Genomic DNA, 12,727 nt, shown 5'->3' with positions numbered 1-12,727 from the left:
GAGTGGAAGAAGCTCGCTGGCAGTCTACCCCATCATCTATCTTAGGGTGGGGGTGGGGGAGGCAGCACAACGGTGGTCGGGGGTGGCAGCACGGCGGTGGTGCAAGTTCGCCGGAGAAAAACCGGTCATCGCTTAGGGCTAGAGGGATGGCTGGGGAGGCGACAAGACTAGTGGGGGGGGTTCAGGGGTGGGAGGTGTGGCGAGGCGGTCGTGGGACGCCGATGGCCTCGGAGGGGGGGCAGCAGGCGGCCCGACCGGTGGTACATGAGGTGGTCAGAGGAGGAAGATGAGCCGGAGATTGAAGAAGACGATCTCGCTGTTGATTTTCCATCCAACGGTCCAAAATGATCGACCGACCCAAACCCAGTTTTCAGTCGATTGACTATTAGCCACGCCCCTTTGTAACTACAGTCTGTGTGTGTGTTGCGGGTATGGAGGGAGGGTTCGTCACAACACCACTAAACTAGCGCCAACTACCTCCATTCGGCATTGTGGACCAGTTTTCGCTACCACCCACCCTCGTCGCCACCTAGCGATAGGTCGGCGGCCAATATGAATGCCGCCATGGCCAGCGATGATGAGGTCATCTCTCCCTTACCCCACCAAGTTGTTGAGTGTGTCGTCGCCTATCGTGCACCTTCTGTGGCCGCTTTCTTCCCCACTCACGATGTCCAAGGGCTTCACATCGCACTCCCTCTAGTAGCAACGACCGGTGCCTCGACATGAGCTTATGGGTGGTGTGGAAAGTGGTAGACAGTAGAGATACTGTTGCGGTGTGGTTGGGGGAAGAATGTAGGTTAAACCAAAAAGAAGGCAAAATAAGTATGTATCACATCGACAAGTAGGCTCCACATGGCGGTAAAAATATAAATGTTGTAGTTTTAGTGAATCTGACTTTGCACGCTTGCTTTAAAGTTAAACAATTTTGGACCCAACTAGTGGTTAGTCGACCGAGATTTTACAAATTTGTTAATAGACATCCGGAAAGAAGTTCACTATGTTATGAAAAATTGTTCATCTAGACTAGTGCAAAAGAATTTCTAGTTTCTGCTTCCAAACTTAGAAAAACGAAAATGATAAATCCCGAACGTTCGGGATTTGACCATGGCAAATCTTACTTTTTTGATGGCAATTTTAGTGACGCGTGGATAACAAGTTTAGTTGACACACATGGTAATTTCCTGGCAAAAGAAACACTGAGCACGGATTTCTCACGCTTGCTAACTAAACTTGTCATCCTCATGTCACTAAAATTGCCATAAAAACTTTCGATTTGCCATGGTAAAAGATGAACGTCTGAGCGGTATCGGGATCCAAAAAAATAACTTACATGGACCTCAACGTCAGATGGATTGGGACTGGACTCTGTATTGACTAAGAGTCGGCTGAGAATAGCAAATCCAAAATTTCATTTTTGGTTTTGCTAATTCTAATGTACCGGAACTCGCCGGAGAAGAGAAGCTATCTTAGGGGAAGCCATGACCCCAATATCTATATTAGGGGGTGGTGGGGTGCAGGGGATCGCCCGAGTTATTTTAGGTGAGACGGGTTAGAGGGATGACCAGGGTGACGGCCAGCACGGCGGTGGGGAGAGGTAGAGGGAAGGGCGGGACGGCGAGGTGGCGCTAGACACCGGCCATGGGGGCGGACGCAGCGGCTAGGCCTGGGCTGGCTGACGGCTACACGGGAGAAAGAAGAAACCAGAGGTTGAATATGAGCAGTGTAAGTCTGTTCACAGTCGTTGGATGAAGATCAGACGGTCTAGAATATAAGTGACCGACAGATGCTCTTTTTTCAGGTAGGATGCATAGTCGATCCCTCTTTTTAGGGAGTCTGCTAAATTTGTTGTTCGTACCGTGGGCATGGTCTCAGACAAGCAGACGTCGTGGGTGTACTTCTTGGGCACGCCCGCGATCTCCCTGGCACGGTAATACTCCTCCACGGACCGCATCATCTCCTGCTCCGGCGGCAGCGTCCTCCTCCCTGACAGCACCTGCGCCCCCCATTTCGCCTGAGCCTCGAAGAACCGGGGCGCAAACACCTGCGTACCAGACGCATTGATTAATTTGTTTTGGTACGTATAATCAAGATCTGCTGTAATGCTTATGATTTCACGAACCTTTATGGGTATGCCGACGAAGGAGAGCGACGGCGCCAGCGACGGCGGGAACACGTGCTCGAACAGCGGGCCGACGCGGTTGTCGTCGACGGTGACCGCCCCCGCCGTGTGCAGGAACGGGAAAGAGTAATTGTACCCCGTGCAGTAGATGATGGTGTCGGCGAGGACGCCGGAGCCGCCGCCGCCGAACACCACCAGCCCGTCCTCGCACAGGCGCTCCACCTAGTAGCTTTCCATGTACGGGTCACTCGTTTCGTTTTGCATGTGGAGACCGACCGACGTGAGACGTGACTGACTGGAGCACGGAATAGACGTAGTAGTACGTACGTGCAGTTGCAGGTGCAGGTTGGCGCTATGCTTGGCGAGCACTTTGGCGAGCCCGGGGGTGACCTCCTCCATGGACTTGGCCACGAGGTGCACCTCCTTGGCGACCCCGCGGACCTCCATGGCGATGTCCTTGCCGCTCGCCCCGCACCCGACCACCACCACCACGTCGCCCCGGAACGGCTCCGGCACCCTGTACGAGTGGCTGTGCATCTGCCTCCCCCTCCACGCCTCCATGCCCTGGATGCTTGGCAGCCTCGGCTGCGAGTAGTGGCCGTTCGCCACGACGACGGCGTCGAAGACCTCCTCCTCCTCCGTGCCCTCGTGTACGGACCTCACCGTCCACTTCCGCGTCGGAGCCACCGCCATGGCGACGCGCAGGACACGCGTGTTGAGCCGGACCGCCTCCATGAGCCCGAACGCGTCGCAGAAGTCCCTGAGGTAGAGCTGCACCTCGCGGTGGCCCGGGAAGCGGCGGCCGTCGCGGCCGTCCTTGGGCGCGAAGTGGAAGTCGGTGAACCCCATGTTCTCCCTGGCGCTGATGGCGCGGAGGGACGCGTACAGGCTGCCGTGCACCTTCACCGTCTCCGCGGCGCCGAGCGGGTCGTCGGCGCCATCGCTCCTCGGGTCGTACAGCCACTGCCCGCCCACGTCGGCGTTCTGCTCCAGCACCGTCACGTCGTGGCCCTCCCGGCGCAGCTCGCGGGCTGACGCCAGCCCGGCCATCCCGGCTCCGATCACGCATACCTACTTGCGTTCCAATGGCATGCTCTCGTCGCAGACCATGTCGATTCTCGGGAAGTCGCGCGGTGGATTGCTCGAGCTTGGCTCCGATCGCGCATGCTGCCTTCTTCCGTTGCATTGGCTCTTTTATGTGCATTATCTGTCAGATCAGACACTCCGCCCACTGTGATAAACAGTGGTAGAAAGTTTAGGTGGTTGCATGAGTCGATGGGATGTCTCCCATTTTTCTGTTAGGTGGTGGTGTACCGTAGTGTATCACCAGCAGACCATGAAAGGTGGCGTACTGTGCTCGTCGTTACAGTACAATCCAAAGTGCAATAATTGAGATCTTTCAAACAGATTATTTTTTAGATCTTTCAGAAAAGTGCAATGATTCACGTGCGGTGCTCGTGTGTAGCCAAATTGCACCGTGCACGTACCTACTGGAACTACTGTTGAAAATATTACCACTTTTTCCACTAAACTAATCCATGAATAAACAGTAAGCATGGCAAATACGGTATGCATTTCATACCGATACCTAAGCATGTGAGAGCGTACAGTACATAGAACCGAAACATCTACGAACATCATATATACGGCCATCACATGAACGAGCAAATAGAGGATGAACGAGTCATATCCTTCGGTTGGCCAGGCCAACGCGGCGGCGACAGCGGCAGCCTCGGCATAGGCTGAGGCCTTCTTCTTAGTGGCTTCGTCATCAGCCATGGAGTCGATGCAGGTGAAGTAGTGGAAGCAGAGGCGGACGGAAATGGGGACGGATCGGGAGCAGTCGCGTCGAGACGTTCCCCCAAAACCTTATTGTCGTTCTTCCGGGCAGGATCTCGAACGACAGGGTTCCGGAGGCACCTACTCTCCCGACAAACCGTGCATGCGGTCGTCGGGATGGGATCGCCGGAAGCAGTACAGAGAGAGGAACGGTAGATGACGGCTAGGGTTGTGCGAGAGGGAGTGAGTGAACTGAGTTAGGGACGACCGAGTCCACGAACAGCCCACGGTCCAACGTCTCGGACAGTGGCACTTTCGTAAGCGACTCGTTAATTATTTCGAGATTAATTAACCATTCTTGACCGGCAAAAATAAGATTCGGCTCGGCTCATTCCCGCAACCTGCTGCGCGCGCGTCGTGACGAGGCGAGGCATGGCGAGGCGAGGCGGACGGCGGAGGAGGAGGAGGAGCGCGCATGTACAGCTCCTATTCCCAAATTCCCAATAGCAAGTGATGGAGCAACCCTTATAAAGAGGTCTCACTCTTCTTACTATAGTACTATGGTACTACACTTCCCACCACTTGCCGTACACATGCATGGGCCTTAGGGATTAACCAGGGATTATTGTCTTATATGGGCCTAAGCCCATCCATAATCCAGCAATCCCCCACCAGATCTTGAGGCACATAAGTTTGTCAGCTGTTCTAAACAATGTTTGATATACCAGAATTTTCAGTGGAGACTGTTAAATTGAACTTCCACCTAGAGCAATGGGATTAGACTTCTTCACAACTGAACAATGGACTATGCCTTGAATTGTCAGTTTGGCGTGTAGAAGTTTCGCCCATTGTCAGCTGATACGTGGCTGCCGAAGGCTAAACCCCACGGGTGGAGCTTATTAGTCATACTCCGTACCTTCTCATGAGCTTCCTAGAGATCACCCAATCTCATAGACTGTGACCAGCAGTCGGGCTCACATAGGTGTGTTCCTCTAAAGAATGCTCTGTAGGTTAGCATCTTGCTTACATAAGCTTTGGAACACATTAAGACAAAAGTCAGCCTGCCTTACAGAATTGAGAGTATTATTGCATCTCCAACGGAGTGGGTTAATTAAGGATACCATCCTCAGTTGACCGCTGGGTTGTTTTCCCAGGTCCTAATTCACGGGATCTCCGATCACATAGGTTGGGTTATCCCCATGGCAACTTACGTGGGTCTTATACCCATCTCCCTTGATGCATTTTCTATCACAATCCGTGATAGTCCTTTCGTAAAAGGGTCTGCCAGATTCTTAGCCGTCTGGATATAATCCAACACTATCACTCCAGAGGTTCTTGATTTTTTGACAAATTTTAATCTTCTTCTTATGTGCTTTGTGGATTTCATGTTGTCCTTTGAACTCTTAGCCTTGGTAATCACAGTTTGATTGTCACGGTTCATAAGGACAGCCGGGACTAGTTTATCAACCACCAACAAATCCATTAAAAGCTCTCGAAGCCATTCTGCTTCGATGCATGATGTGTCTAATGTTGTGAGTTATACTTCCATAGTCGATCTCGTTAAGATCGTCTGCTTGCAAGACTTCCAGGAAACATCACCGCCACCAAGTGTGAAGACATATCCACTTGTGGCTTTCATCTCATCAGCATCAGATATCCAATTCGAATCACTATACCCCTCAAGTACCGTCGGGTACCCAGAATATTGAATTCTGTAGTTCACAGTACCTTGCAAATAACGCATCACTCTCTCAACAGCATGACAATGCACATCTCTTGGATTGGAAACAAACCGCCTCAGTTTGCACACAGCAAATGAGATGTCAAGACGAGTAGCACAAGCTAGGTACATCAGTAAACCAACCACTTGAGAATATCTCAATTGATCTACAGCCGTGCCTTCGAACTTTCGAATCCGCATGCTAGGATCATCTGGTGTTGCAGAAGGTTTGCAGTCCGTATATCCAAAACGGCTCAAAATCTTCTCAACATAGTGGGATTGCAAAAGTGTAATTCCACCCTCAGTATTTCTCATTAACTTAATGTTCAAGATAACATCAGCCACACCCAGGTCTTTCATCTCAAAGTTATGAGATAGAAAAGCCTTGACCTCCTCAATGACTTTGAGGTGGGTCCCAAATATCAGTATGTCATTGACATACAGACACAGTATAACTCCTTCGCCCCCACCATAGCGATAGTATACATATTTGTTAGCTTCGTTAACAACAAAGCCAGCAGATGTCAAAGTTGTATTAAACTTCTCATGCCATTGCTTAGGCGCTTGTTTCAGGCCATACAAAGATTTCACTACCTTACACACCTTTCTTTCCTGACCATTTACTACAAAGCCATCTGGCTATTGCATGTAAATTTCCTCGTCTAGATCTCCATTGAGGAAAGCCGTCTTAACGTCCATCTGATGAAAGAGAAGACCATGTGAGGCAACCAATGCGAGTAACACTCGAATGGTTGTCAGTCTAGCCATAGGTGAGTAAGTATCAAATAAATCTTTTTTCTTCTTTTTGGGTATAACCCTTGGCCACAAGCCTAGCCTTGTACTTCTCAACAGTACCATCGGGCCTAAGCTTCCTCTTGAACACCCACTTACATCCCATTGGTTGGCAACTGAGGGAGTCCTGGACTAAGGGGTCCTCGGGCGTCCGGCCTGTTATCCATGGGCCAGACTGATGGGCTGTGACGACATGAAGGCCGAAGACTATACCTGTGTCCGGATTGGACTCTTCTTGGCGTGGAAGGCAAGCTTGGCCACTGACTATGAAGATTCCTTCTTAAGTAACCGACTCTATGTAAACCCTGGATTCCCCCGGTGTCTATATAAACCGGAGGGGTTAGTCCGAAAAGGACAGATACTCATTACCATAGTCATACATGCTAGACTTCTAGGGTTTAGCCATTACGATCTCGTGGTAGATCAACTCTTGTAACACTCATATTCATCAAGATCAATCAAGCAGGACATAGGGTATTACCTCCATAGAGAGGGTCCGAACCTGGGTAAACATCGTGTCCCCTGTCTCCTATTACCATCGATCCTACACGTACAGTTCGGGACCCCCTACCCGAGATCCGCCGGTTTTGACACCGACATTGGTGCTTTCATTGAGAGTTCCGATGTGCCGTCGATGAAAGGCTCGATGGATCGCCTTGTCCTTAAAGACAACATCACCTCCGGGGGATCTCTGGCCCCGAGCCAAACCCTCCGGTTGGGCGGCTTTACTATGATCGCCCGTTCGGACGTTGAGCCGACGATGACCTCTCGGGCCATCGAAAACCCCCTTCGCATCAACTCCGAGCACTCCAAGCAGATGGATCCGATAGAGTTTTCATCTTTGAACGAACTCCTAGATCGCATCGCCGCTTTGGGAATAGCCACAGACTACGATCGGATCGGGCCTAAAACCGATCAAGGAGAAATCAAGACCCTACTGATCACCCACCAGATTGCGGTAGTCATGGAGCGGGACGGTGAGTCTTCTTCTATACCGAAGATGGACTATGTTCAGATCGCCGATCAAGAAGCCGGATACCCACCCGCGAAAGGATGCGACCAGCCCTCCGAACATAGCATCGGACGACGGTCCTAAACAATCAAAAGATATTCCGGAACCCGAACTGTTAAGCCCGGAAGGTCATCAGACTCCGGATAATAGGTCAGGTCGGGGTTCGGATTTACTTCCACCCACCCACCCGGATATAGACGCTCTCATGAGCATAAAACAGCAGTCTCAGGAAACGGTCCATCACTTCTGGGCCAGATTCCTCCTTGTCAAGGACAAGGTAAAAGATTGCCGTGACGAGGACACAATATCAGCGCTCTGCAACAATTGCGCGGACGAAGGAATCCTGAACACCATTAATCGCCGCCGCATACTAAAATTCGCTGACTTAGCAACCATCGTACAAAAGTACAGCGCGATGGAGAGCACCTGGAAAACTCAGCCACCTCGCTGGGAACCGTCAGTCCCAACTCAACTCCCCCTACAGGCGAAAAGGGCGCACCCTCGCGGCACGCCCAGTCCAACAGTCAAGAAACACAAAACCGCTATGCGGCACGACACCGTTCTGGTGGGGTGGCTCGATGGCCCATGCAAAATACGTACAACACCAGATACCATGGCAACCCACAGCCTTAGAGGATGTTGGATACTACGACAGGTAGCCAAGAGCGGTGAGGACATCCTTATCAAGGACGACCCAGAATGGCATCCCCCAGGGGACGATAACTCAAGAGTATTGACGGTCTTTGAGACATTCGCTTCAAACAACAAGCGCAAAAGGGCGCTTCACGAGCTCGCCGAAGTCTGCCAAATTGCTGCGATAAAACCCTGGAATGACACGGCTATAACATTCAATGCCGGTGACGAACCAAACTACAGAACAGTACGAGCGCCAGCCGCGTTAGTCCTCAGTCCCATCGTGGACGGGTCTCGACTTACCAAGGTCCTCATGGACGGCGGCAGCGGACTAAACCTCATTTATGAGGACACACTCCATAAAATGGAAATAGACAGGAGCCGCATCATGCAAAGTAACACAACCTTCCGAGGAATTATTCCCAGTCGGGAGGCGCGGTGCGCGGTGTCACAGCCCTAGAATTTGCTTGCCATTAGTTGCCTTAAAGCATCCATGCATCATGTTATTTTTTTCAATTAAAGTTGAAATGGGGATGAAAAACCCTAGCACCAAAATTAAATCAATTAGGTTCAACTTAAAAACATTTTCAAGAACCCAGAATGCTCTTTAGAAAAGTTCATCATTTTTGAATTGGTCTAGAACCTCTGACAAAAACGGTGCACACCTTTCTAGGTCATTTTTGGATTTTTGAATTAAATCATAAGTACTTGCATTTGGATATTTAAATCCTATAAATAATTTTAAATGTCCAAAAAATCTTGAAAGTATTTTAAGGTTGTTGGAAATAATCCAAACATATGCCACAATCATTTTCAAGATTTTTCAAAATGAATTAGTATTTCTACTAATTCAAAACAAAATTAAAGTAATAGAAAAACTGAAATAGAAATGGGAAAGAGAGAGAGGAAATACCTGGCGCCTACCTTCAGCCCAGAGGCCCAACACTGTGCAGCCCAGCAGCAGCCCAGCCCACCACAACCGCCACCGTCTTCAACCTCCAGCCAGTAGGCAGGAGGGCGTGTGCCCAATGCGCGCGCGCACGCGCCTGCCACCTCCTCCCTGCCTGGTTGCTCCCTCGTCACCATGGACGCCTCCTACGTCACCACGCAACGCCTCTGGTCTTCTCTCACCCCCCCCCCCTGTGCTCCTCCTCCCCTTAGTCTCTCTTCCTTTCGCACGGTCCGAGCGCCACCGTCGCCACCGACAAGCACCACCACGGCCACTGCCTCCCCCTCGCCCCTGGACATGCCCAGGAGCATCGCCCCGTCGCCCACACCCTCTCCGCTGAGTCAAGCAACGCTGGACGCCCCCGAACGCCGCCGATGTCGTCGTCTTCAACCTTCTGCCCCCCAGATCGCCAGAGATGCCCCGTCGTCGTCCGGCCTTCCCTGAGCCCACTTTGACGGTCGTCGCAACCGCCGTGAGCCACTAAATCTTCTCCCTCCCTCCGTTTTCCCTCTCGCATGCCGTAGCCGCCGTGCCACACGCACCCGCACGCGCCGCCGCCTGCGCTCGCCGCCGACACCACTCCGGTGACCTTTTGGTCCGCTCGTTGTGTCCATCGCACTTGCCGCTTCGCGCACGCCCTCCCTAGCGCGTTAGCTTCCCCGCCTGCACCCCGAAGCACCTCCCGCGCTCACGCCCGAGCTCCGGCTGCCGCGGCCGAGCTCCTTGCCGTCGCCAAGGACCACCCCACGGCCAAGCACGGTCGTGATCTGAAGCGCCTTGCCGCGCTGGTTCTGTAGAGCCCAAGAGCGCGAGCTCTCGTGGCCAGAATCGCCCGGCCGGCGAGCCGCTGCCGCACTGTGAGGTCACCGGCGACTAACCCCGGCGACCGCTGACGTGGCATCGTCATTAGCTCTAATGACGGGGCTAACTAACCTCCCTAGCTCATTGGTATACGGGCCCCACGCGCTAATTAACCCTAGTTTATTCCTGCTTAGATTTATCCTAATCACGGTGGGCCCACGCGTCAGTTTTGACCGTGCTGACGTGGCCGTTGACCGGGCCCACAGGTCAGTGACCCTGACCAGCACTGTGTCACTGACCAGTGGGATCCACTAGTCAGGTTTGACCTGGTTAGCCTCAGTTGACTCGCTGAGGTCATGCTTGCACAATGCTGATGCAGTAATTGATTTTCTGGATTTAAAATAATTCAGGAAATTTCAGAAAATAGCCAAAACTTCAAAAAATCATAGAAATTCAACCGTAACTCCAAATGAAATAATTTATATATGAAAAATGATCAGAAAAATATGAAGGATCTGTTTATGCCATGATCATGCAGGTTTGAACAAGTTAACCTCACTGAATAGGACAAATGATGATTAGGGTAATTTATGAAATAACATTTGGAGCTAGAATTTGATCTTGTTTGAGTTCCACTTCAATTAAATTGGCTAGATATTGCATTAGGTCAATTCAGTACCTAAATATGTCATATCATTCATTCGCTTGTGCATTGCATTAATTGAATGTTGTTTATGCTCCCTTGCCGGTAATTGTCCCCTCTCAGTAGACGTGTTTCGACGATGAGTTCGATGACACCGATGAAGAGCTATACTATCTTCAGAAGTGCCAGGCAAGCAAAACCCCCTTGTTCATTCCGATACAATCCCACTCTCTCGCTCCTGCTCTCTTTTACTGCATTAGGACAATAATGATTCAACTATTACATGCTGCGGTAGTTGAACCCCTTTCCTCTGCATGACCTGTCATTGCCACAGTAAATAGATGAAACCCACTAGCATGAGTAGGAGTTGTTTGAGCCCTGATGTGCCTACTCATTCATGCTTGTTTGTCATGCCTGCTATTGCTTAGAGTTATGTCATGGCTGATTCATCAGGGATGAATTGGAAAGTTGGGAACATGTCCTACTGTTGAGAGCTAAGTGGTGAACACGATTTGGTAAAGGTAGCGGTGAGAGGCCGTGTAGGAGTACATGGTGGGTTGTCTCATTGCAGCCGTCCTCAGGAACTGAGTTCTGTGTTTGTGATCCATGAACAGTTACTACCACACATTAGGCTCCGGGCGCTCCAAGCTCTCTCCACTTATTAATCAACCTAATCTCTGTCCAGGAGTTGCAACTAGTTTCTAGTGTTTGTAGGTAGTGTTAGTAGTCTACCAGGAGTTGCAACTAGTTTCTGGCCCAGCACTACTGCTCAGGACACTTGACTGGCCGGCATGTGTTTCACTTCGTTCCTGTGTCTCTCCCTTGGGGAAATGTCACGCGGTGACATCTGGAGTCCTGCCTAGCCTGCTACAGCCCGGGTTCCCGGAGTCCTGTTAGCCCAGTGCTACAGTCCGGATTCACACGCTGCTGACCGACATGCTCGATGTGATTCATGTATGCCTGCCCCCATAGGTTGGTGCCGCTTTGGGTTCACGACTAGCCATGTCGGCACGGGTTCTCTGTCATATGGATGCTAGCGACACTATCATATACGTGAGCTAAAAGGCGCAAACGATCCCGGGCCATGGTAAGGCGACACCCGTGGGAATACCGTGCGTGAGGCCGCAAAGTGATATGAGGTGTTACCGGCTAGATCGATGTGACTTGGAATCGGGGTCCTGATAGATTTGGTATCAGAGCCTGACTGCCTGTAGGATTACCAAGCCATACTGGTCAAAGTTGAGTCTAGAAATGCTTTAGTTATATAAGGGAATTGATTGTGGTAGGGAACGTAAGGCTCTTTTTACTCCTTTACCTTATGCCCTTCTGATCTGAGTCAACCTCTTCTTTTCTACGAGGATTAGGAACTAGGCTTCTCTTCTATCTCTCAGGATGACGTGTTACTAAACCGTAGTTGCCTAGGATTGTTGAGTTCAAGCCTCAGTTCAGTTCCTACTACTTCCATATGTTCATAGTTGGCATCAGAACCTTGATATTGTGATGTTGAGTGGTTATGCCACCATTTTTGCAGGATGTCTCAAATCATTTTCAGCATTTACAACCGTTATGCTGTCCAAGTCATCCCAGGTTTCTAAATAGTATGATGCACTTGCAAATCTTTTCTCCATGTTCCCGTTGTATTTTTGGGCCAGATTAAGCACACTAATCGGTGTGTTGAGGTACCCCGTTGCCTTGACGTGTATGTTGGAGTTAGTATTATGACCCTAGGTGTCCTCGAGAACCACTCAGTAATTTGTCAATGCTTTCGTATCCCCAGTGTGATGATTCTAGCCACCATTCTCGAAAGCATCTCGTGATGTTATTTAGTTAGTAGGTATTCTACTCCTGGGTTTTGAACCCGAGATTCACCCTACCTCATGTTGTTTGTATTTGCTAGTTCCCTTAAGATATTAGTAACCTTGTGATAGTCCTCGAGGTCTGTGGTATATCGTTCTTCCAATACCATGATCCAATATGGCAGAAGTTATTAGAACCAAAAGATCACAATCAGAGTACTCTTGAGGAGTTCTCCATTCATAATTGTGACTCTGCCAGTCCTACCTCTCTGCATGGGTTATCCGGAAGAAATATGTTGAATTTGTTCGGCATACTAATCCATGCATCCACAACTCAGAAAAACATATGTTCCTTTGAGTTGTCCCTCTTTAGTTGTCTTCTGACCTTCGTCTATCAATTGATAGTCAAGAGTATGCATGCGTTCGTTCATCGGTGCCTATCACTCTTGTGGTCCGTCAAGCCATTCTAGTTTAGAATGACTA

The 12,727-nt window shown here is 50.3% G+C and overlaps 1 protein-coding gene across 1 annotated transcript in view; it reads right to left on the bottom strand.

Annotated features, from left to right (window-relative positions):
* LOC119318983 (flavin-containing monooxygenase FMO GS-OX-like 8) overlaps positions 1-3,390 on the bottom strand; it is a 4,324-nt gene extending 934 nt beyond the window's left edge. The window contains exons 1-3 of the mRNA XM_037593514.1: positions 2,447-3,390; positions 2,120-2,341; positions 1,856-2,041 (exon numbers count right to left, since the gene is read on the bottom strand). Of these exons, the coding sequence (XP_037449411.1) occupies positions 1,856-2,041; positions 2,120-2,341; positions 2,447-3,169 (1,131 nt within the window). The 5' untranslated portion in view covers positions 3,170-3,390. The remainder of the gene's footprint in view (positions 1-1,855; positions 2,042-2,119; positions 2,342-2,446) is intronic.
* Between the last annotated feature and the right edge of the window lie 9,337 nt (positions 3,391-12,727).

This window comes from Triticum dicoccoides, chromosome 6A (assembly GCF_002162155.2).
Source record: "Triticum dicoccoides isolate Atlit2015 ecotype Zavitan chromosome 6A, WEW_v2.0, whole genome shotgun sequence".
In the NCBI taxonomy this organism is placed as follows: domain Eukaryota; kingdom Viridiplantae; phylum Streptophyta; class Magnoliopsida; order Poales; family Poaceae; genus Triticum; species Triticum dicoccoides.
The sequence above is the reverse complement of the archived record's forward strand: the minus strand, read 5'-3'. Positions and strand labels throughout refer to the sequence as shown.